This window comes from Tauraco erythrolophus, chromosome 2 (assembly GCF_009769465.1).
Source record: "Tauraco erythrolophus isolate bTauEry1 chromosome 2, bTauEry1.pri, whole genome shotgun sequence".
Lineage (NCBI taxonomy): Eukaryota > Metazoa > Chordata > Aves > Musophagiformes > Musophagidae > Tauraco > Tauraco erythrolophus.
In genome coordinates this window covers 7366122-7390950 of record NC_141466.1, presented here as the reverse complement: position 1 = coordinate 7390950, position 24829 = coordinate 7366122, and the positions used below count along the sequence as shown (strand labels likewise).

Genomic DNA, 24829 nt, shown 5'->3' with positions numbered 1-24829 from the left:
TCTGAATAAATTTGCATTTGGTCTTGGTCCAGACCTAAGAGGATAATGAATTTCCATGTTCACTGAGGTTACCATATCATCAGCCAGTGTTTAAGTGGCACAGGCAGTTCATCATTCATCCTGCTTTAACCATGTTGGTTGTGTTGTGTTATATGACGTGGTATGTTATTTCAAGATGAGAGAGGTCATATATAGCAAAATGCAATAACATAATTGCAGGTTTACCACATTCATTGATCTTTTGAATCAGTACGGTCCAGTCCTGCACAGCTCTGAAGGATGAGACCCGTGAGCCTCTTACAACAAAGGGATTTGACTTCTGCCAATTAACAAAACCTTTTAATTGAACTTTGCGGAAGCCAAAATGTTGCTAGTATATGAAAAAGAAAGATTTCCAGCTATTTTTAGCCTAACCAAGTCAATGGGCTATTTATATTGGTATCCAGTATGCAATGTCAGTGGACAGGGAAAGGGATGGTAACAAAAATGAAGATAATTATGTGCTATGAGACAATAATGTCTTTTAATCTCCCAGCCTTGTCAAAAGGTGATCCTTTTACCTCATAATCTAAGATTATGTGTACAATGGTTTTTAAAATTTATCTTCATAGGAGTAAATTCAGATTCCCTCCTTGTGCCTATATATGTCCCACCTTCTCTCACCTGCTCTTTTCAGATTGGTGTCGTCATTAGTTAAAAAACAATACTTAATTATTAAAATATCATCCTGATCCTAGACACAATTTTTTGTTACACCTCTTGCAATGAAAAAAGGCAGGCATTGTAAATAATTTGGTCTACTGTGCAGGTTTTAAGTGGATGAAGTCCCTACCTGTTTATTCCAGCCCTGCCAGCAGTGAGTGCTACAGTGTATTCTGCAAAACCAATAGCTTCTGTTTTCCCTTTTATTTCATTGAAGTGTGCTGCCTTTTAATTTCAGCCTTTCCTTCCTGTTCTCTGACCTCCGGACGTGATTAGCCCGTACCCTGAATCATCTGACACAGCAGGCAGCATCCCAGAGGGTCAATGCTTTGTCATCAGAGAATAAGCCAGGCTTAAAAAAAATCTGGTCCTCAAATTCAAGTCAATGTTTGAATGCACTTTCAGCCTGCCCTAAATCCACACAGTTCTGCCAGCCCTTTCTGCACTCTTGGCTAGAGTAACAAAGAGGATTGCAATTAAATGAAAACATAAGGCTCAATGGAACAATGAAGATACATCTGGTACTTTCTTCCAAAAAAATCTGAGTTGAAAAAATAGTAGCACTTCCAGAAATTTGGGGTGTTCTGATCTAGACTGATACGGATTTTTTAGAATTAGTCTTGAAAAGCACCTGTGCTAGAAACGTGAGCTTTTTGAGGAGACAGACACAGTGATTTTAAACTGGGGAGAACGGAGTCCCATCCCTTGTTTCATCATAGATCTTGTTGGTGATCTGGGAGAAGCCTACGCAGTACTTAGGCAACAAATCTCCTTCTCTGGGTTTCAGTCACCTGTCAGCGAAGTGGAGACAGCAATACCCCACCCTGCAGTCAGGTCTGCTAGGCTCTGCAGGGCAAGACCTGCCTCTAACCATGAAAGTAGGATGCCTCCAGTAGGTTGCTGGTGTTGGTTATGGTGTGCTGGTGCTGTGCTGATGCAAACTGTCAAACAACATCACATGCTAGACTCAAATCAAGAAACCTAGAAGCCATGCTTCTGTATGTGCGTGATTTTGGTGGTTGTTCAGCCAGAGTGTCTGAAGCATTGATAGGGAACCAAATCTACTGTCTTTAACCATCTTTCCCCATCCTCCCAGTCACCAGTCCAGCAAATGCAAGATATATTGTTGGGAGTCAGCAACACATTACGAACATGTAGCTTTTCTCATTTGTACATTTTAAGCACTGACGTAGGAACAATGTGGTTAATGCTTGAATGCAGAGGATTTTCTGGGAGGATGATAATGGGGGTAAGAGAAACATCACATATTATCTACTGACAGAAATGTACAGGGAGGGGATTTCTTTCCTTGTGTCTCTAAATTGGTTTTACTGATTTCATCTATCTTCATCACAATAGCAAAAAGACAACATCTGATAAAATAGAATCATAGAATCATATGAAAACCTTCAGAAACTAAGAATGGCTATTTGTCCTGATCCACTGTCCAGGACTGTATCACAATACCAACTTCTTCAAATATGGCTACAATTAACAATCTTTTCCAATGACAAATTCACTGATCATCAGTATAGCTCAGAAAAAAAGTGAGTTTCCCTGCTTCTAGAACAAAATTATATAGAGGCTTCCAGTGGTAACTTGTCTTAGCTCTAAACAGAGATAGAAGACAATTGCCGATAATTTAACCCCATACAGGAACTGCAAGTTATTTTGTTTCCTCTTGAAGAATACCTTCATGTGAAAACCTTCGAGCAATTTTTGAAGCAGACAAACCTTTCTGGTGAGCTGGATATCAAACATACCTGTGTCAATAGTAATACACTTAAATGAGAAGCAGCTTGGGATGAGTACCATTTTTATGGGCTGAGTTTATGTGGTGTTTGGGCTGTCTATCTGAGGCTTCCACAAACCACCTTAGAAAAAACAAAGGTCAGAAAACACTACACTTTTCTCCTCTGAGTGACTCAACTAGTATTTTCCAGGTCTGCCCTTAAATCTGGAATCTCGGTGCCCAAAAAGGGTTGATTTTGGCTTTCAAATTAGTAGCAGGTGTAGGCTTCACTTATTTTTCCTGAAGGGTTAAATGGATTGACCATATTCTTGGCATAACGAAGACAGAGAATGAATGGAGATGAATGAATGAATGAATGAAGGAGTGAATGGAGCAGCTTATCTGCTCCTACTCCAGTCTGTTTAAAGAGAGGGTTGTCGTTTTAATCATTCAGGAAATCCTTTCTGTAGGGGAGTCCCTGCTACCAGTCTCTCTCCGCTGCTTTGCTTCTCCTGTCTGGGTCTACTCAGACATACTCAGAATACCTGTTCTCGAAATGACTTTGTTGCTCAAGTTAAACAGAGAGTGTGCAGCACCGTCTCTATAAAACGGCCAAAGAAACAGAAAGGACATAAGTAAACTGATGAGGTAGAGCATTACACTTGCTCTTCCTTAAGGAAATCAGCAGTCAAATATAATACAAAACAGATCTTTTCTAAATCCTGACATATCTGCCTAAGTTAAAGAATATACAACAAAACCAAATCCAGGTGTACCTCAGTCTTATTCTTTTCTCCTGCATTAATTGCGAGTACAGGCAAATTACAAGCTGTGAAATATTTTTCTGAGCTCACAAATGCCTCTTTGTTCTCATTTTTCCCCCCTTTGCGAGATGATGAACGGAGGTGGGTAATGCCGCACTTCAGGCAAGTGAATGAAAGGTGTGGAGGGAGTCATACCCCTAGGTGGATGTGGAGGAGGGAGTCAGAGACAAGCTGCAACAACCCTGCGCTCTGCTATGGAGTGTATGATCCCAGTCTGAATAGCTGGTTGTATTGCATCAAGCCCTGTGGTCAGCTGTGATTGAGATATACATTCCACAGCGAAGACTGCTGACGTAATGCCTTTCGGTTCCCCTGTCCCCGTCCCCCCTCCCCACCTCCCCTTCACCTATGGTGCTATTGCCCCTGGTGTTTGGTAGAACTGCCCATGCCACAGGCTTGTTACAGTAGGAGACTGGTATTAAACCACCTTCCTTCTTCAATGACTTTCTCTCTGCTCTAGCACATTAACAAATACAGCAACAACAGCAAAAAAAAAAAAAAAGAAAGTGAAAAGAAAGAATTAAAGAAATATCTTACCCTCTTTTTAAAAAACTGAAAGGCTGAACACTTCTTGACTGGAAATCCATTCATGTCTTTGTTGACCATCTTCCACCGTGAAGGGTACACAGTGATAGATCCAGCCTGGCACTTGCTTAGTGCATCTGTTTTCTTCTGTATCCCTTCAGTTAATGAAGACAGAGCAGGACGGGAGACTCACCGGCACGGCTCGGGCAGTTGTCCTTTACACATTCATCCTGCTGCACCAGCTACTGCAGCAGCAGCAGCAAGCAGCAGCCTTTTCCAGCTTTCAGATGCAGCACGTTATTAGCTTCTTAAAAACATCCCCTAAATACATACACTCCTGTAAAACGCTGTGACAGCTTTCACATCACAGGCAGCAGATCTCAGGCTGAGTGGGTCTCACATAAACCCAAGTCCTTCCATCCTGTGGGTGCTACTGGTACCTCACGCTATATGAGCAGCGAGGCTACTGTGCTCAATTTGCTATTCTTCTTCTTCAGGTGGTGTGATTCACCGCTGTTTGAGATGAGAGCTGGTTTTGATTGTGCAAATTCCAGCGGGAGCTGCGGTTCGGCAACAGCAGAGAGAGAGAGAGAGAGAGATGCACAGGCAGAGCAGCTGAACACAAATAACCATACAAAGGATAGGAGGAAGGCTCAGGGAAAGAAGTGCTGAAAGGCAATACGTTTCCCTGGGGAGAGTGACAGGGATAGCTCTCGTTTTGTGTGTGGACAGTCTTTGAGTAAAAAGAAAAGAGACACAGGTCAATTAAAAAAATGTTTTTCTTGTGTTGCTCTCCTTGCAACGATTTAGACAGCGGTACTTTGGAAAAAAGCCCATTCGATGATCAATGCAGCACTGGGTTATGTGACAGGACATGTAGACAGAGAAGCACTGGAGCTTCGTTGTGGAGTTCAATGAGCTTAAAGGAAGCCAGCAGTTCCTAATAAAGTGCATTTACCACATGTGATGCAGATAAATCTAAAGCAAGCAGGCACAGATAAATTTGTTCAGATATTTCTGTAGAAACATAAGATATATAGCTTTTTAAACCAGAAGGACTATTTCATTACAGAAAAATAGGGCTGAAAGGGATCTTGAAAGGTCACCTTGTTTAACCTCCTTTTTATTAAATTCAATTGAATATAATTTCACCAAGTCCAGTGAATCCAATGATATCTGTTTAACTAAACTGTAAGATATCTTTTAATTAAGCTATATTTTCCAGCAAGATCTGGAAAATAGAATAGAGATTTCATAACTTCCTCTCATCCTGTGTTCCAGGTTATTAAACCTCAGTTTCAAGAAAGGACTTTATTTCTAATACTGATCTGGCTTCTGGTTCTAGCCATAGCTTCCTGTCCAGCCTTTCTCTATGAGATTGGTCAGCCCAATCTGTAGTACAAAGTACATCTGAGGATACTGGTCTACTGTAAATCAATTACTTCTCCTATGGTCAGGCAAACAGACGGAGCATTTCACATTTTTCTGTGGAAGCCATTTTCACTAGTCCTTGAAGATATTCTGTCACTCTTCCCTGTCCCTTTCATCCCCTTTCTTACAGATTCTTGAAAAATAAAAGCAACTACTTTATATATCCTACCCCAGCACAGGTTTCTCATTAATGCATGTAGAGGTGAAACTATGAACTTACACCTACCGCTTTGGCTATTCCCCTGAGAATCCCACTGGTCTGACCTGTGCGCCTCACTGAGACCCCACGTTGAGGAGCTTGTAGGCAGTGATCTTTTTTCAAGTCCGTAATGTGTATTTTCCCTCTTTGTACCTCTAGCCCTCGTTAACTGTTTGTAAACAATTTAATTTGGCTGCACTCATAATAGACTTGGAATTTTTTAAGGAAACAATTATCTTAGCAAGTGTCAAGTCATTGATTCAAAACCACCTTGCCTTGTCTTTCTGCCTTGCCTTGCCTTGTCTTGTCTCTCTTTCCCTCTCTTTCCCTCTCCTTCCCTCTCCTTCCCTTCTCTCCTTTCCTTCTTTCCTTCCCTCTCCTGTAGCTGCAGTGGTTACAGTAACACTTTGATAGAGAACCATTTCTTGGGCCCAGGGTGAAATTTCTGGTCAAAACTGCAGGGGGAAGGTACAGCCCCATCCCTGGCCAGAAATCAGAATACTCCCTTGGGAAGCTGCAAGTTCAAGGTCCAAGCAGCACAAAAGACATAATTTTGAGTTTGGGTGTTCTTACAGGTCTGTCCAAAGCAGTGGGCTGAGGAGCCAATATTTCATCTGAATTGTTCCACATTGTGTAACTAATAGTCACTGGAGCAAGGAGAGAGGGAATTTTCCACTCTGCCTCTCTGTCTGGGGCTGATGGATTTCACCAAGGAGCAATTCAGCCCAGCCTCTGAAAACTGACCAGTAATTCAGAAGGCCCAGATAGAGGCATGTTGAAAGGATTTTCAGAAAATCTGGAATTTTCAACAGCTCTTAGCCAGGCCTTCCTGAACTGGGCATTCTGCAGCCTGTCCCTCAGTCTCAAGACATTTGGGAAAAATCTCTCATTAATCCTCTCCTGTGCTTTAGAGCCATCAAATGTATATTCTGGTGCTTATAGATAGAGAAGTAGATAATGGCGAGTGTTCAGTTTTCACCAGTGGCACCTCCCAGTACTCTGTTCTGAGCACCATGCACTTTGCTGGCTAATCTGGTACACGAGGAAACTATTTTTGAAAAATGGCTTCACTCAGGCAAACCAGGCAGCTTGCTGTGCACGTACGTTTATTTTTGAGATCTTTGATCTATTCAGCCACAGCTTTCATCTGTCTCTCAGCCTCAGATATTTCTCCTGAGGGCTCCGCACTATCTTCTCTTTCACAAAAGCGTTTGTGTTGCCTCTACCTCCTCCATGAGATTTCCACACTGCTGGATGAAACGCCATTCTTCCAGCCTTCCAAACCTGGCACCCTGCGTGCTGCTGGTGATGGCGACTGCCCCTGTGAATATGTCTCACGGGTCCTGGTGCCAGGGCCTTGGCTTCTGGACCTTTTTTGCTATGTTTTTTATGTGGGTGTTGGCCTCTTTTCATCTGGGCAAACTATGCACAGAAGTTAAGCATATTTCTATTAGAGAGAAAAAACTCCAACTGTTTTCAAAGTAGTCTGATAGTTTTAAAGTACTGTAGGAGTTGTTTTTTGAGGCAGGTGCATTACTGCAAGGGCAATGAGCTAGGATGTTACCCTTGCATCAAGTAGAGCCCTTCTGGCTTCTCCAGGATATCCGTATTTTGACAACAATTCTTCTCAGCTGAAATCCCTTTGGCTCTGTGACCTCAAAAGATTTTATTTGCAAACTATTTTATCACAGATACCAGAAGTGTGACTTGATGGCTGCAGAGCTTATATCTAACACAAGAGGTCAAAAGCTTTCAAGAGGCGCAGAAGGGGAACCCTACATATCTATTTCTACACCAGTAAACAAAGATTTAAAGCCAGACAGATCTTCCTAAGTAAAAACGTAGCACTTTATTATGGTGCCAAAAGCAAGGCTTCATAATTAAACTTGAAATAAGTGTAAAACTCCATGTTCACTGCATTTAACTGCAATCAAAAGGCATAAAAATTGAGTAGGAAAATAAGAACTTGAGCCAAGGCAGCCCCCTCACCAGTGCTTTATTGTGACTGTGATGAAATACCAAGGGCTTTCATCAACTTGGTGGCCTGCCAGATGTACCAAGCACTTTAAACAAGTCCTACAGGTACTTCATGCTTTAATGGCCTTCAGCAGTTTCCATTAAACTGTCATATACTCACCCAATGATAAAATAAGTTTTTGATTAGGGCAGGCAGGAAAGAAATGCACAAATATTCCAGCTGCAAAATTTTGGAGAGCTGCGAAGCACACAGTGATATTTGAATCACTGTGAAGCAGCCCCATAGGAGAGCACAGAGATTTTTTCATCACAGATCTTCCTGAAGGAGTAGTATAAACTTTGGTTAACATAGCATCCCGAGGGGACCAGAACTCTCCTTCTGCTGTGCATTTACAAACACAGCATCCCAATAATTGGCTTTGCCTTTAAATGTTTACAAGTGCAATGTAACAGGTAACTGGTGGTAAATCAGTCCGAGGTATAACAGGGAAAAAGTAAATTATATTGATGAGTTTGATCCAAGGGCTGGAGCACCTCTGCTGTGAAGACAGGCTGAGAGAGTTGGGGCTGTTCAGCCTGGAGAAGAGAAGGCTCCGGGGTGATCTTATTGCAGCCTTCCAGTACCTAAAGGGGGCCTACAGGAAAGCTGGAGAGGGACTTTTTCCAAGGGCGTGTAGTGATAGGACAAGGGGCAATGGCTTTAAACTGAAGGAGGGGAGATTTATATTGGATATAAGGAAGAAATTTTTCACTCAGAGGGTGGTGAGGCATTGGAACAGGTTGCCCAGAGAAGTTGTAGATGCCCCATCCCTGGAAGTGTTCAAGGCCAGATTGGATGAGGCTTTGGGCAACCTGGTGTAGTGGAGGGATTCCCTGCCCATGGCAGGGGGTTGGAACTAGATGATCTTTGAGGTCCCTTCCAACTCTAACCATTCTATGATTCTATGATTCTATGATCAGCTACAGCCTTAACAGCCTAAGTCTTCTTCTGCACCTGCCTAAGAAAAATGTTCAAGGTGAAGTCTCAGATCTTTAGTATCATAGCCCTTCATGTAATTCTCTTTGCTGTGCTTTCATCTCTGGCATGGGCTAAATGCGGATCATTTCTAGTATCTTGCCAGTTACGGGTTCTCACACAGCTGCTCATAACCAGTGAGTGCTCCTTCTCTCCTCTTCCGTCCTTTGCGGACAAGGAAAGGTAAATAGCTTCCAGCAACTATGGATCTGATGTTTCACCCTGGTATCCAATGATGCAGAAGGACACAGCTCATGTCACAGAGTACCACTGGAACAGCTCAGAGAGTAAGAATGAAAAGTGAAAGCAGAAGAATGATCATTTGACCCTTCCAGTCTTTATTCTGTCTCCAGAGATGGGACTAGTTGAGTGTGTACATGGCTTCCATCTCAGCTCTGCCTTAGGGCAATTCTTCACATTTCCTTAGTTGCTCCTCTAGCTATCAGCCTTGTCAGCATCTACCTTGTAATCCCATTGTGTGGACACCCCCCCTTACACCACCTCTTACGTGTTCTTCATCTTGTATCACTCACAAGCAACATGTGTCCCCCAGCTCCTATTTATGTTTGCCACTGTACTTCATTGCCACCCCTGCTCTTGATGCAACCCTATACCATATGAACTGCACGGTGCTGATTGTTGGCCAGGTGTTCTTGCGGTTCTTCGTCTGTCCTTCCTCCTTGCTCACTGCAAGGAATGGGGAAGTGATCAATACGGTAACAGCCCCTCATGTACAATCACCACGTTCACGTATCAGAAATTAAAGCTGGCAATATAATGTCTAACAAGAAAAGACTAACACAAGAAAAGCTGTTTTTAAGGAAGAAAAGCATGATTAGTGCTTTGGAAGCTTGCTCAAAACTGGCAGTGCGTCCACTCTTGGTGTTTCAGCACTCTCCTTTGAGAGGTATTTTGAGGGGCTTTTCACAGTGCTGACAAGGACTTGTGATCGTCAAATTTGGTTTTATTTAGGTAAAAACTAAAACATGATGAGACCCTAGAAAGTTATGATACTTTCCTGCAGCAGCAAAACACCCACAGTATTGTAGGAAGGTGGAAGGAAGAGGGTAGGGGCACTTCCTCAGCTGTGAGAGATGCAGAAAGAAGATTCTTCTAAAGAGTGCTGCCCAGAAATATGGCACGACTGGGGACACCAGGCTGGCCTCCACAAGTGCACTCCAGCCCATCCTTTGTCTGACCTGATAGACTACGCCAACCTTTCCCAACCTGTGCTGGCTGAATAGAAAAGGAGATCTAGCCGCTCTCCAGTGGTGCAAACTTCTTAAAAATAGCTTACAACAGTTTTTATTCACACACAATATCAGAAGCAATTTGAAGGTCTGAAAGTCTGAAATCCTTCCAGGCCTGTAAGCAATTGTTCCATATTTTATAGGTGAGCTGAAATTCCCTTCTGTGCAGTTGCATGTAGTTCCCATTTCTAGCCTACAGAGAGCTGGAGATAGCAAACCTATTCCACAGGAAGAAAACATCCATCTATATCCTATAGGCCACAAAACAATCACCAGAAAATAATGAGCTTTGCTTGCTGCTGACCTGAGCAGAATTCAAACTGTGAAAATTTCCATGACCAAGATCAGCCGGTTTAGCTAAAGAGCCTAAGTACGTAGCTGGCTTTTAATTTTTGCATACTTGACTTTTGCTGTTTGATTATTTCAGGCGTCTCATTTCCTCGAGTATTACTTTGAGGAGGGATGAAAATAAAATTATACATGAAACCATGAAATAAAATAAAAGTGACATTCACAAAAGAGAGAGAAAGAAGAGATGTGGTTCTAAAGCAAGCAAAATTTCACTGGAATAGACAGAGATGCTTTGTTTGTGCCAGGACTCTGCTTTTCCCAGAAAAGTCCAATCTAGGAAAAAACAGGATAGAGGAAGGTCATCATTATTACCGCAGGCACTTAATTAGATTTCCTAACTGCATCTTGATTGATCTGTAAGTTTTTTAGAGATAGGGAGCCAAAAAGCAGTAGGGGGAAAAAAAATTGAATTTTATAGAAACCTTATCAAGTCAATAATTTTCCCTGGCTCCTTTTTTCATTCCTTGAATTCATTCACAAAGCAAAACTTCCCTTCAGCCCCAGCAGCGGCTTCACGGCAGAGCCTGCCAGGGTGAGCGCCGGGGCTGAACGAGCTCTCTGTGCCCGCTCTGGCTGCAGCTCTTCCCAGTTAACCGGCAGCGCGGGCCGGCGCAGGCGCTTGGGTACCCGCAGAAGACTTGGTCTCCATTTCCATCACTGATACCTTGAACATGGAATCATTAGTGCTTTTAGACGATGTTGAAAATAAGCAAGCTCTGTAGAGGACACTTGTTTTGCACGGGTTTGGTCGTCTACGTTTCTACTGGAGGTTTATTTAAATGTGTATATTTTATAAAAAAAAAAAAAGAAAAAAAATCACAGCTAGGACATACACTTCTCCAGGACATTTGACAGTGCTGTCAAGGACACTTTTCTGGGCAGGTATACACAGGTCCTGCGTGGAGATGCCGTTCATTTTCCTCAGCAGGCTCAGCACACATGCTTGAGTACTCATGCTGTGGAAATCTGCTCGCTCTGACTAGCAGGTGGAGAAACAAATTATAGCAACCATCCCTCTAGGCCAAAAAAAAATCTACTGATTGTCACAGTAGTTAGGTGTGAGTTCTCATTGTCCTTCACTTTTGGGAGATTTTTTCGTTTGCATATCGGCTAGTGTTATCATCTGCATGCTTCCCAGGGTGATATTTCTGCTCCAGTCCTTATGGTATTTCGCTCATACCACAGAGTCATTAGGCATGAACCATTCTGGATTGTCCTTATGAAACCCAGTGACTACCACATTCAGCTTTTGCTGCACCTTGTCCCCTGTCAGCCGGCCCTCAGGGCAGCACCTCTTGACACCTCCCTCTTGATTCCTCTTCAAGGTGCATTCTAGGTCAGTGTCTCCACGCTCCCTGTACTTTAGCAAATTTCTCCCGTTTATTTAGAACGACAATTAACTAGAATGGAATTTTCCCAGCTACTCCAGTCAAGTAAATAACTATACTTAATTTGAGACCTAAAATTCCTTTGTTTCGCTCTGCCTTGCCATAGAGAAACAAGACGAATATCCAAAAGGTACAAAGTCAACAGCATGTAGCAAATAGCATGTTGTCCACCTGAAATGGTCTTGCTTATGACTCTTTGGCACAGAGGCGAGAAAAAGACTCTGATGGGACCAACAACTTAGTAATATTTCCAAGAAAGCTGATCCCTCAAAAGTATCAGATGAGTCACAATTACTCACTTGCTCCTTCAGTTGGTTGGGGAGGGGGACATGGAAAAATAGCTTATTAATATTGGCTCACGACATCTAAAAATTGCAACAACCCACATGCGGTTCAGTTACAGTGGCTGCTGTGTAGGGGAGACGGAGCCAAGATCCACCCTGCCTCCATCTCTTCTCCCGAAATCTTGTAACTTCGCTGACTCCCGTTGCAGTCAGACCCAAGGCATGAGCTGTCTGTGTGGGAGTGTTTGCAAGTGGTATTTCTCCAAGGCACAGTGTAACACTGACACACACGCTCTGATAATCCAAACTATCACCTAGCCCTGCGAAAGGGCGAACTGAGTGGTGATGCTGGCTGATTTCGGCATTATCTCGCCAGGAGGGCCAACCTTTGCTTTGAAGACCTGGGCTGCGCAGCTCTGAGGGCTACACGAACGTTCGACGTATTCTCAGGGAGAAAGGGGGATAAGTTTCTTCTCCAGAATACTCTGCTTTTGGTGGTTTAAAGACAAAAGAGGCTTGTATCAGAGAATATTTGTGCACTGACAATTTGAAAACATTCAGGTAACATTATGGTGGAATTACCTGACTCTGTTTTCGCAGTAAACTCAGCTATAGCAAACCTCCATTTATAGCAAAGCGAATGAAAGTCACTAATTGTTTCACATGTGCAATGTGGGAATTGCAGTTTCATTTATAACGAAACTTTGATTACACCATAATTGTTCTGGCAGAGAAATTACTCCATTTTCAGAGGCTTCTGCTGTGTTTTCAGACTGTGCCCGTGTCTCCAACAGTTTTTATATTTCTTGACTAGCATCGTGCAATGACATCTCTTCAGGCTTTCCCAGAATTGTGATTCGTATTGCCTGATTCTCAAAATCCAGACAAACTCAATGGAAACACTCTCCTTTAGGTGGAAAGCAAATAGAAATGCAGTGTTTTGGATAGCCTGGTAAGTCCTGACTGTTCTGTGCAGAATCCCAGGGGAAATACTGACTCATGCTTTTTACTTTGCTCGGCAGACTTCTGCACTTGACATGTCCTCGAATACTTTTCCTCCTACAGAAAGCCACTGTCCCCTTGCAGAAGGTACTTCTGCTGCTTCCTACCAGAGCTTATCTAGTAAGCTATGCCTACAAAGTAGTAGCATGTCTGCACTGAACATCTGGAATGAAAAAACATCATTGGAAAGACCTTCGTGAACTTGTTCCTAAGGTAATTAAATGCATAAATCACATTCTTCATGACCTTCTCCCTCCTGTAACATGTTTTGCTTCACACTTATCCATGAAGATCACCACCAAGGTGGTTATTGGTATAACTTTGAATGTCACAGTTGTCGGTATTTCTCCTATATGTTTGCACTGGTAAGACAGCTGTTTAGGACTATGAGCTGTTTGTAGTAGGGATCTCATTTTCTTGGATTTTTATGTCTAATGTCTACAGGCCTGAGAGCTGTATAGAATAAGACATAATAATGATAACCAGAATTTTATCAGCTGTCCTTCCTTTACACTGTTCCAATGTCCTCTCCGATTACAAAGGAATACTGCAGCTATCGGGTGCTGTAGGAGGGGAGCAACTCTACACCTCTAGTTCCATAGAAACCTTAGGGTAGTTACACATAGCACGGTGAAGGAAGAAGTGTTTGTAATTAATGTCAACAGATATGGGCATGAAGTGACTGACAACACCAGGTAATTGTGGTCCAAAGCAGGGAGACTTGCAGCTGAGATCGAGGGTATTGTTTCCATGTCACTGATACCAGGATTGAACAGTGAAGTGAATATTCATATTGCTGGAGTGAAAAGCATTCAATTTCCTCAAGATCAACTCTCTGTAGACTGAAAGTGTGAGGAAAATGTATCAGGTCACTTTCTGGGCATACTTTTGTGAAAATGAAACAGATTTCTAAGATATGAGAAAATTAACACCCCAAATGAAGCTGTTTTGCCAGATGACTTCAGCCTTTTCATATTAAACACTCCTCCACAATAAGACTTGCATTTTCTGAGTAACAGTTGTAGGCATCAGCAGTAATATAGCATTTAGCATTAGCTGGCATTTAGCTTGCATTACTAATGAATTTTTATGTGTGACACACCTCTGGATGGAAAAACTGCAGTATTAACATTGAAAAGTGGAATCATTCTAACTCGGATTATTTAGAAGCTTTTCCTATGCTTATATTTTATAAACACTAATGACATGTTTCACTGCTCATGTTATAAATTGTCCATGTGACATAGGCATTGACTTCTATATATTTGAGCACAGCACTGAACAATATATGTCACTGCTTTAGAAGATCTCAGTGTTCTCAACTGGAGAAACTGGTACTTCTAAAAGTCTGTTCATCCCTACGTAGGACTTGCAGTCTTCTGAAAATCTCAATGATGAGCGTCTGATGCCATCAAAATATCTGTCTTCAAATTTCTTCTTGTGATTAGTGTTTTTCTCTGTAGGTCTTTCAGCAATCTTATATTTATCTCCTTGAAATTGCAATAATTCTGCGTTCATAGAGGCTGAATTTATGGTAAATACATCTGCATATCTCAGTATGTCTTGGAGTTTCAGGTAGGCTAAAAAGCTCCTTTGATCAGTAATAATAAATGTCTTGGTTCAGATAATGTCAAAAATATCCATTAACAATTAACATTAGTGCTGAGGCACATCTCATAATTGATTATGTCAAATTGCATCCTTGATCAAAGAGATGTCTGATGATGCTGGAAAAAGATAATTAGCAAATTTGATTGTAATCTATCATAAATGAAATTAACATATGGAAAATGATTCAGATAATGCTTTAGCAATCTAAAGAGAATTCTTATTACGTTACAATGTCATAAGCCAGACACTGCCGTGAAAGGAAAGAAAGGTAAAACTAATTAAAGCATTTCCAGTAAAAAGCACTTTTCATTTCAAAGTTCCATATGTCAAAACTGAAGCTATTCACAGAAAAGGGTTGGTTTTAGTCAGTCACAGGATAATTTAAATTCCAAATTGTCAAAATATCTCTTTTTGGTTCTTTAAATGAAAGTCTTCTTTTCTGACATAAAATTCCTTTTTTTCTTCCGCAATTTTCATTAATATATCATGAAAAAGGTTTAAAAAATAAAAGTCAGTAATCAGGAAAAAAAATCATGTTTTGATTAAAACAATCTTTTTTTATTATTATGACATCACATAAAATTTATTTTTTTTTTTTTTTTGTGCTGAGTGAGCATTAAAATCTCAAAAATTCCCACAGATCAAAAAACTACTTTGCATTCAGCTGTTACACACACGTCAGCATTTGATTGTCTCAGCATACTGTACCATTGGTTTTAGTTAGGAGTCATGAAGCAATGTCAGCATTGTGAAACCTATCCAAGCTTCTGAACTTGGGGGCATATTTTCTTCAGCGTGTCTTTTTAGATAGATGTAAGTTTTAAATGTTTAACATTTTGCACTCTTTTATTTTTTTCCCTAGACCTTATTACATGATATAAATAGCTATCGTGTGATGTTAGGGGTTTCTTTGTCATCCAGTGATAGACAGTTAATCTATCAGTGTGTATTTCATGTGCAAGTCCTTTCATTTTCTGTTATACACTTCCATTGCTGGTTCTATGATTTTTTTATATATATAGTTCCTTTGATGTTAAATAAATTAATTTGCAGCCACGAGTAATTGACCGAGTTTCCTACATAAAAGCATTTAATATACTACTTTTTGACCTCTGCTCTCCCACGTGCCAAGAGGAATGTTAAAATTCATACCAGATCTAGCAGGAGAGCAAATCTGGGCTTGGGCATACTCATACAGAGTTTTGAAAGTAATATCCATGCAGGTAGCTTCTCAACTACTCACTGCTTACTTGGATGTCTTTAGTTAAGACTATGATGTTGAGATGGCCAAAGAGAAACTATCTCTGAAATCAGTGCAAGGACTACCTGATAAAAGCAAAACCTTAACCTTCATGTGGATCCTTATCACCAACCAAACCCGAGTATCAAAGCACTAGTTCAACATATCAAGAGTTGAGTCAGAGGCAGCTATCTGCTGCATCACCTTCAATATCATGGGGAATTAGATGGCAGGTTTTTGTCGTGATCACAAGAGCAGCCTGTTCCCAAAGTAACTAAGGTTTTGGTGAGTGAAACAATGCCTGCACTGTGTGTTGAGGAGAGACAAAACCACGTTCAGGGTTACTGGCTGGCAGATGCTTGGAGGCTCTGGCACTGGCACTGTTACCCAGTACTGCATCTTGGCTTTCAGATTCATGAGTCCATGGCTGCTCAGTGTTTGGTTTATTCAAAGAGCAGACAAAGCCATCTCCCTGTATGCCATGTAGACCAATCCAAAGTGATGGCAGGGAGGGCTTGTATCCCTTTCACCTTTAGCAGCTGGAAGAGTCCTTGTGAATGTGAGAGTCCATGTGAATGTGAGCCGACAAGGAGGGGTGCCATGCTCGACCTTGTGCTCACCAACAGGGAGGGACTGGTGGGTGATGTGAAACTTAAGGACAGCCTTGGCTGCAGTGACCACGACACGGTGGAGTTCAAGATCCATGGGGCAGCAAGGAAACCATTCAGCAAACTCTGTACCCTAGACTTCAAGAAGGCGGACTTCGGCCTCTTCAAGGACTTGATGGGCAAAGTGCCGTGGGAGGCGGCCCTGGAGGGACGAGGGGCCCAGGAAAGTTGGTCCACATTCAAGGAGCACCTCCTCCAAGCTCAGCAGAGGTGCATCCCAATGAAGAACAAGTCGGGCAAAAAGACCAGGAGGCCTGCGTGGATGAGCAAGGAGCTCCTGGACCAACTGAAAATGAAGAGGTTAGCCTACAGAGGGTGGAAGCAGAGACAGATAGCCTGGGAGGAATACAGAGAAGCTGTACGAGTGACCAGGGATCAAGTGAGGAAGGCTAAAGCCCTGAAGGAATTGAATTTGGCAAGGGATATAAAAAGCAATAAGAAAAGCTTCTATAGGTATGTAGGGGACAAAAGGAAGTCCAAGGAGAACGTAGGCCCCCTCCGGAAGGATACTGGTGCTCTGGTCACCCGGGACATAGAGAAGGCTGAGGTACTCAATGAATTTTTTGCCTCAGTCTTCACTGATAAAGCCTCTTGTCTTACCACCCAAGCTGTGGAAAGAACTAGCAGGGACTGTGAGGATGAACCACCGCCCACTGTACTTGAAGAGCAGGTTCGGGAACATCTGAGGAACTTGAAGGTGCACAAGTCCATGGGACCTGATGAGATCCATCCGCGGGTCCTGAAGGAACTGGCGGATGAAGTTGCCAAGCCACTGGCCATTGTATTTGAGAAGTCGTGGCGGTCTGGCGAGGTCCCCGATGACTGGAAGAGAGGGAACATAACCCCCATTTTTAAAAAGGGGAACAAGGAGGACCCGGGCAACTACAGGCCGGTCAGCCTCACCTCTGTGCCTGGCAAGGTCATGGAGCAGATTCTCCTGGGAACCATGCTAAGGCACATGGAGAGCAAGGAGGTGGTGGGTGACAGCCAACATGGCTTCACCAAAGGCAGATCGTGCCTGACCAACTTGGTGGCCTTTTATGATGGGGTGACAACATCGGTGGACAAGGGTCGACCAATGGATGTCATCTACCTGGACTTGTGCAAAGCTTTTGACACTGTCCCGCACGACATTCTTCTCTCTAAACTAGAGAGGCATGGGTTTGATGGATGGACCACTCGGTGGATAAGGAATTGGCTCAATGGCCGTACTCAGAGAGTAGTGGTCAACGGCTCGATGTCCATGTGGAGACCGGTCACGAGTGGCGTCCCTCAGGGGTCCGTGTTGGGCCCGGCCCTCTTCAACATCTTTGTCGGTGACGTGGACAGTGGCATGGAGTGCACCCTCAGCAAGTTCGCCGACGACACCAAGCTGTGTGGTGCCGTCGACACGCTGGAAGGGAGGGATGCCAACCAGAGGGACCTCGACAGGCTGGAGAGGTGGGCCCGTACCAACCTCATGAAGTTTAACCAGGCCAAGTGCAAGGTCCTACATCTGGGTCATGGCAATCCCAGGCACAAATACAGACTGGGTGGTGAATGGATCGTGAGCAGCCCTGAGGAGAAGGACTTGGGAGTACTGGTGGACGAGAAGCTCAATATGAGCCGGCAATGTGCTCTTGCGGCCCAGAAGGCCAGCCGCGTCCTGGGCTGCATCAAGAGGAGCGTGGCCAGCAGGTCAAGGGAGGTGATTCTCCCCCTCTACTCTGCCCTCGTGAGACCTCACTTGGAGTATTGCGTCCAGTTCTGGAGTCCCCAACATAAGAAGGACATGGACCAGTTGGAGAGGGTCCAGAGGAGGGCCACGAAGATGATAAGAGGGCTGGAGCACCTTTCCTATGAGGACAGGCTGAAAGAGTTGGGGCTGTTCAGCCTGGAGAAGAGGAGGCTCCGAGGTGACCTTATAGCGGTCTTCCAGTACCTCAAGGGGGCCTACATGAAAGATGGGGAGAGGCTGTTCAGGAGGGCCTGTTGTGATAGGACAAGGGGTAATGGTTTTAAAATAGAGGGAGGTAGATTCAGGTTGGATATTAGGAAAAAATTTTTTACCATGAGAGTTGTAGAACACTGGAACAGGTTGCCCAGAGAGGTGGTGGATGCTCCATCCCTGGAGACGTTCAAGGCCCGGTTGAATGAGGCCCTGAGCAACCTGATCTAGTTGGAGATATCCCTGTTCCTTGCAGGGGGGTTGGACTAGATGACCTTTGAAGGTCCCTTCCAGCCCTAACCATTCTATGATTCTATGATTCTATGAACCAGACACTAAATGCAAATGGCTGATGGCTTTGGACCAGGAATGCAGTGGAACTGTTGCCAGTTGTCTCACCAACTCCGTAATGTTACTCATGTACTATCTAGAGGGGGACTCAGTCAGCTATTGCTCGCAGGGCAGACACCAAGTCTGTGCAGGCACCATGTCATTTGTCTCCCTTTGTGGCACGGGTCAGAGAAGATGGACATGTGGAGCCAAGAATCATTAACGTACTGATACATATCTACCACTTATTAATGGAGCAAGACTCACATGCATGTTCAACAGGACAGGTGAGAGGACACAACGCTGCATTTAGTGCTTGTGCTTTTAGGGGGCAAACTCTGATCCTCTCTAACAAGGAAAAGAACAAAGGCTTCAAATCATCAGTCTTTCACCCTACTGAGAACCAGTAAGGGCCACCTTGTTACTGACTGACAGATCCTAGGGATGGCTACATGGAGCTGAATTAACCTAACTCTGACTTTGATCAAGGTCTCTGTTTCTATCACTCATCTTGGAAACCTCAGACTTAATCTCAAAATACTCAAATCCGATTGAATTTTCTGCAGGATCTGGGCAGGTTTGAATTGGGGCTACATAGAATTTAGGCTAAAATACTCCTACTGAATAACCTTCCAAATCTTCCTGCAAGTCACTTCTGAGGGACAGAAATGCTCTGTTGGCACTGTAACAGCTGATGAGAATTCTTAGCAAAATCAGTAACAGATGACCTTCATCTATTCTGAGTGCACATGGACAAGTACAGGGCAGGAAGGACATGGGATGATGTGTAGCTGTGGGGGATGTTGATGTGCAAGTTAATGTAGGTGCTCAGACTCTGGCTGCCAGCATTCAGGATAAACCAAAACCCAGTAAGCCCTAATCTTACTTCCCTTTTCTCAGAAATAAATAAAAAATAATTCAACTACAATCAATAGATTGTGTAGCCTATGCAAGAAGAAAATCAAATAGCTGCCTAATCTGTCATTAGAAGAACACCCAGTTCATCATCTGGGACATTTTTCTGATGGCCTGTAAAGGAACCCCGAATTGTCCTGAGTACCACATTGATTCCTAATGCACTGTATTCTCAACTTAATTTCTCGGAAAAGGAATGGCTCTATCTAAAAAGATTCACACTTTCAGTATACTGTTCCCTAGAAAGAGGCAGTGCAACAGCCTTCTTCAGATCACAAGCACCCATTTTGTGGCCAAAACTGTTCTAATACCTTCTGCATCTCCACAATTACTTTTTTTTTTAATATTCCCTGACCCACCCGTTAGGAAATCAGGCAAAAAATAAAATCAAAATACATTGACATTTATCTTAATGGGATGAAACTAAGCATAAGGAGAACAGGCAGCTACAATGGCATCTTTATGACTGAGTTATAGATGACAATAATTTAACAGCTCAGTTAACACATTAACAGCTAAATGCAAAGGCAGATGCCTTCAGCTTTGTGGCTTTACCATAAGTAGTAGAGAGGCTCACCTCCAGCCAGCCAGCTTGCTATGATGGGAGGTGGGACTTTACACCCTTACTCTCAATCTGCACTCAGCACAGATGCCTCTTTTACACAAGTTTTGCTGTGGCCTTGAAGTTATGTTAAACATAAGAAAATGATTGCAAGCATGTAGCTGAACAGGAGCTGTTAGAGGCTTAGCATGCACATCCATAGATCAGTATCCAAGAATGGCCATCTGAAAGATGTCCAAGCAGAAAGGGTTCTGACTGGAAGTTGCTATCCACCTCCTACCCCTGAATTTTGATATAGATAAATCTGGCCTTTGCTCAGTGCTGTCTTCTTTGAGATACAAGGCCAAGGGTTAAGAAGGTTTGATATATCTCAGGTTAATAGATAACCATCTAGCATTAGATGGTCCTCAGTGTTTAAAGGTTAAACCTTATCACACCAACCTCAGGATCACGCATCCAAAATTTGGATCAAAGAAGGCCAGGTCAACCTTGCAATGAGAAAGGAGTTTGCCACCTGATACAGACTGAGACATCAGGGCAAGCAGGAGCCATAAGGATCACAAAAGCAATAGCAGAAAATATCTGTAACTGCTCAGGCTTCCTCCAGAACAAACGTTTTGCTGTGTTATAGAATCCAAATTTTATATGCGGTTGGGTGAAATATGCTGAAGTTTGGCTTCTTCCTGTCATTATGCATGAAAATTCTACCTAGCGGTGATACATATTGAGCCATAAACCTCAGCAGAGTTCAGGAAAGGGTTCTTTTTTTCAGCATGTTCTTCTGACGTTACAACAATGTGACTCAGGACTTATTACGTATGGCTGTTTCTTTTAATCTAGTGTACTTAGCGTCAATGTCAATTTTAGACACTCCCCCTGGAGCTGCATGAAAATGAAGTCTTGATCATTGCCCGGCTCTATGGAAATTCAATGCAAGCAATCGCGAGCTGAACCCTGAGAAGGTCACACTTACAAGTAGGAGCGAATAAGGGAGCTCAGTGAGAGCCACTACTCTGTGAGACAAAACAAAGTGCAGATGTGCTCAGCTGCTCGCTGCCTCCATGGTACTTGCTGACCTCATGACAACCATCACCTGGACCCCAGGATCCCCTCCCCATGCCATTGCCCAGCAAGCACTGATCCAGGCCACAGCGCTTCTGGAAGTGAAGCGGGGGGCAGACATATGAAGGAGCAGGGACTGGGATGACCCCACAGCTTGGGTGCTGCTCCAGCCGGCAAAGAGTCTTACCCTCTCCCAGTGGTCTCTCTGTTTGATCTGCTCAAGTTTTTGAAAGTTTTGGGGTAGAGTTACGTTTTCTGAGGGGTCTTTGGTTGCAGGTTAAAAACTCCTATTTCAGTGCGTATGTTGTATTGAATTATTCTGGCAGGAAAGGACTTAATACCTCTCCTCCTCCCATTTTGTGTTATCCTTCTTCACCACTGGGTGATATAAAAAATACAAGTTAAGACAAAAAAGCTTGCTTGTATCTCACTTCTCTTTTATTGCATTTTCTTTTTTACCTTTCTGCATCATACCTTTAAAATTCTCCTCTGTTTTTGGAAAAACTACCAAAGGTAACAGGTAGAATAAGATATTGCAGTCCTGCAGAAATTGATTCATTCCAAATGAAACTGCCTTTGACATGGCATGTTTTTCAAAAAAATTCTTTTTTATTCTGCCAGTCCCACTATTCAATTTTGCAGGCTGGAAATGAGATATATGTATTGTTTCCTATGAGCCCTGTACAACTTCAAAGGAATTAAGATGATTTACAATTTGCTATTTTAATTTTATTTCATTTATTTTGTCAGTCTTTAAGGAATACTTTGGCAGCCATCAAATGTCCATAATTTATCACAATAAAGGACTGGTCAATGGACAGAGGTCTCATTTCCCTCTTCTAGGCTAAATCAGAATTGCTAAATTAATATACTGTAAACATGCTGAGATATCTGCTAATAGTCTTAGATTTAAGTGGTAGAAACCTCAACAGTTTGCCTATGGACAAGCTGGCTCTTGGCATCACTCACACTGAGAAGTTCTCATGTACCACAGTGAACTGAAAGAAAATTTTGTTTTTTTATGGATTTACAACATAAAGCTTGTTTGCATTTATTTGTACAAACCAAAAAGCAAAAGCAGTAAAGGTCTTCTTAAATAACACTTAGTGTGTCCGATTCACAGGGTTTTTTTTGCTTTGTCCAGTCCTTATAGCTTTGCATTTGGACTAAACCAGATGTAAATTGCTACTGTTCTGATCCGATAGCATTTCAGATAGTAACTAGGAAAGAAATAAACTAATTAGTATGCAGCTTGTATTTATGATTTGATTGATAAAAGTGCTGCAAAAGGTGGGGCACTATAGGTTAGGAATGACAGCGTGTTTACAAGACACATGGCTCTGTAAAAATTGTGTCATATATTTTCTTGTTATATTTCATAAAAGCACGTTCCATACATCTGCTAGCTTACTACAGGCAGTAAATCAGCCTGTACTTCCTCATTCTTTTGTTCTGGCACATAAAATTTCTACAGTGCATATATATTTTGGCAACCACAGGGAAGATGTTGGAAAACAGGGAAAAGTGTCTTTCCATATTCACACTGCTTTATGCCAGGAGACTTGGCATCTAATATTAGACAGCTGATTTCACGCTTGACACAGATTAGCAGCGCCTTAGACCTAGCATCTCTCAGCCCATATTTGTCCATTAAATAATGTTGACTCTGTTGTAGTGCAAACTAGCTGAATGATAGTTTCCCAAGCGAACGGAATTGCTCATTATGTCAGCATCAGTGTCTGATTTGTGCTCTTGGCTCTGGCAGTAAAAGGACCTACAAGTCCCCTTCGTGCTCACTGAGTCTTCCTTGAAGGGTGAGAAGAAAATAGAGGATTGTTTTTTCCAATTCCTTTAGTCTTTACTTTTGTTGTTGTCACTACATAGTAGCTTCTACCTCTGTGTAATAACATGGAAATGCAGCTAATTAAATCCAAGGACTGTAAAATATTCAGTGCTGAAAAGGAAGCTGCCACAAAATCCATTTGTGCAGCATATTAAAAGGAAGAGAGCAAGTGAAACTGGAGAAATTAATAAAACTTGACCAGGGAATCTCTTAGATAAGATTCAAAAGGCTGTGGAAATTCTCCAGGCTCTGATATATTGAACAAAGTGAAACTCTCAGGTTATGACTTGGCCCTAAATGAGTGGGATAATTAAAATCATGATAATATTTATTCAACATGGTTTCATTTAATTTGGAACAGGACTCAGTCATTCACAAGCACTGTAGAAGTGAGAGCTGCTGGATGTAGTTTTATAAACGGGGTTGTGGAGCTCAGAGTTTTTCATGTTCCTTTTCAGTTGCTCAGACGTGCATCTTCCTAACTACACACTGAGGGTGCAGGGTGGATTCAACCCAGACCGCACAGCTAAGCAGTGGGCAGCCGTGGGATGTGCCTCAGTGCACACCTGCAACTGCAGACGCTGTGCCGAAGCTGCAGGCACGTTCAGCAGATGGCTGGGAGCATTTGGGGCATGACAGAGTGCATGGAGCCATCATCAATATCTAGACACATGCAGGTAAGAAAGATATTCCCTCTCACACACACAACCAGTGTATCTGGGGGATTAAAATACAGGTTTAAGGAAAAAAGCCAACCCAAAAACATTTGGTGGAGAAAACAGGACACTGACACCAGAAATGAAACTGCCACAGGAGGCTTACACTAAACAGTCAGAAGCATCTCTGAGTTGCACTGATATTTTCATGTCTGTGTTCATAGTCCTCCAAAAGTCCTGCTGCTTCTTTTTCTTCTTTCACTTGAGACAGTCACATGCCTGTGAAATGTTTTGCCTGACTTGGGAGAGAAATATACTCCTCTGCTTTTCTATGCTAGATTATCAATTATGTTAAAGACTTCTCTGCCTACTAATGAGAGAAGGAGAGGATGAGCTTTCAGTGAGAACTTTTCTTTGAAGTGAAAATCTTTAGTAGAGCTCTCTTATTTCTAAGGACACTATAATCATCTCGATGGGAGAAAAAAAAGGGCTTCTGGCTCTCTATCTATCTTCCTCCCACTCTCCCTCTTGTTTTGCCTTTCCCCCTCCTTTATGCACACGCGCACGTGCGCGCACACACGCTCTTTCTATGGGCTATGGAAGTAGCAACCTACAACGTATTTATTTTCTAAATAGCACATTTACATCCACACAGGTACAGTTACTTTTTCTAAATGGCCCATACTTGTCATGCGTGCACACCAACACTCACACACCATGCTTCAAGAACTTTCAGTACACTTTTATGGTTTTGACCTTTATTTTCCACACACATGCTGTCAAATCTTTTGCAAATTAATTTTATAGACACAAATATTTGCTCTAAAGGAATTTGGAATTATAAACACCCACACTCAAGGAGACTTCACTTTAAACATGAATGCTTTGCTATGGAAATACTTGCATTCTTCACTCAGGGAATAAAATCTGCATCTTGTCTGACCGTTTCCAACCAGGCAGCACAGCTTGAGTTACAATTATGCACCATAATTCCCTGTGATAGAAGTATACTGACAATAATAAATTCAAATGCATTCAGATAAATAGATGTAAAACGAATGCATATTGCTGGAGGATGCTCAGCAAACAGAAAAAAGAATAGCCCGATAGCCTAATATGTTACTTCTTGGGAATAGCTCTCTCTGTCCTTATGCTGATATGTTCTCAGGGAAGACTTGAACGCAGTTCCTATAGCAGCGAGTCCTTCGTAATCACCTTCCAGAGAAACAAATCTCTCTGTAACACTAGGGTTGATTTTGCAGGCATTGTAGTGGAAGAGGTTCTTGTATCAAGCAGAAGGAAAGTTGCAGGGTGGGGTAGGGAGGCTCTAAAACA

At 42.6% G+C, this 24829-nt stretch overlaps 1 protein-coding gene across 1 annotated transcript in view; it reads right to left on the bottom strand.

Moving 5' to 3' along the window:
* SGK1 (serum/glucocorticoid regulated kinase 1) overlaps positions 1–3864 on the bottom strand; it is a 78713-nt gene extending 74849 nt beyond the window's left edge. The window contains exon 1 of the mRNA XM_086631232.1: positions 3796–3864. Within this exon, the coding sequence (XP_086487358.1) occupies positions 3796–3864 (69 nt within the window). The remainder of the gene's footprint in view (positions 1–3795) is intronic.
* Positions 3865–24829: the final 20965 nt, after the last annotated feature.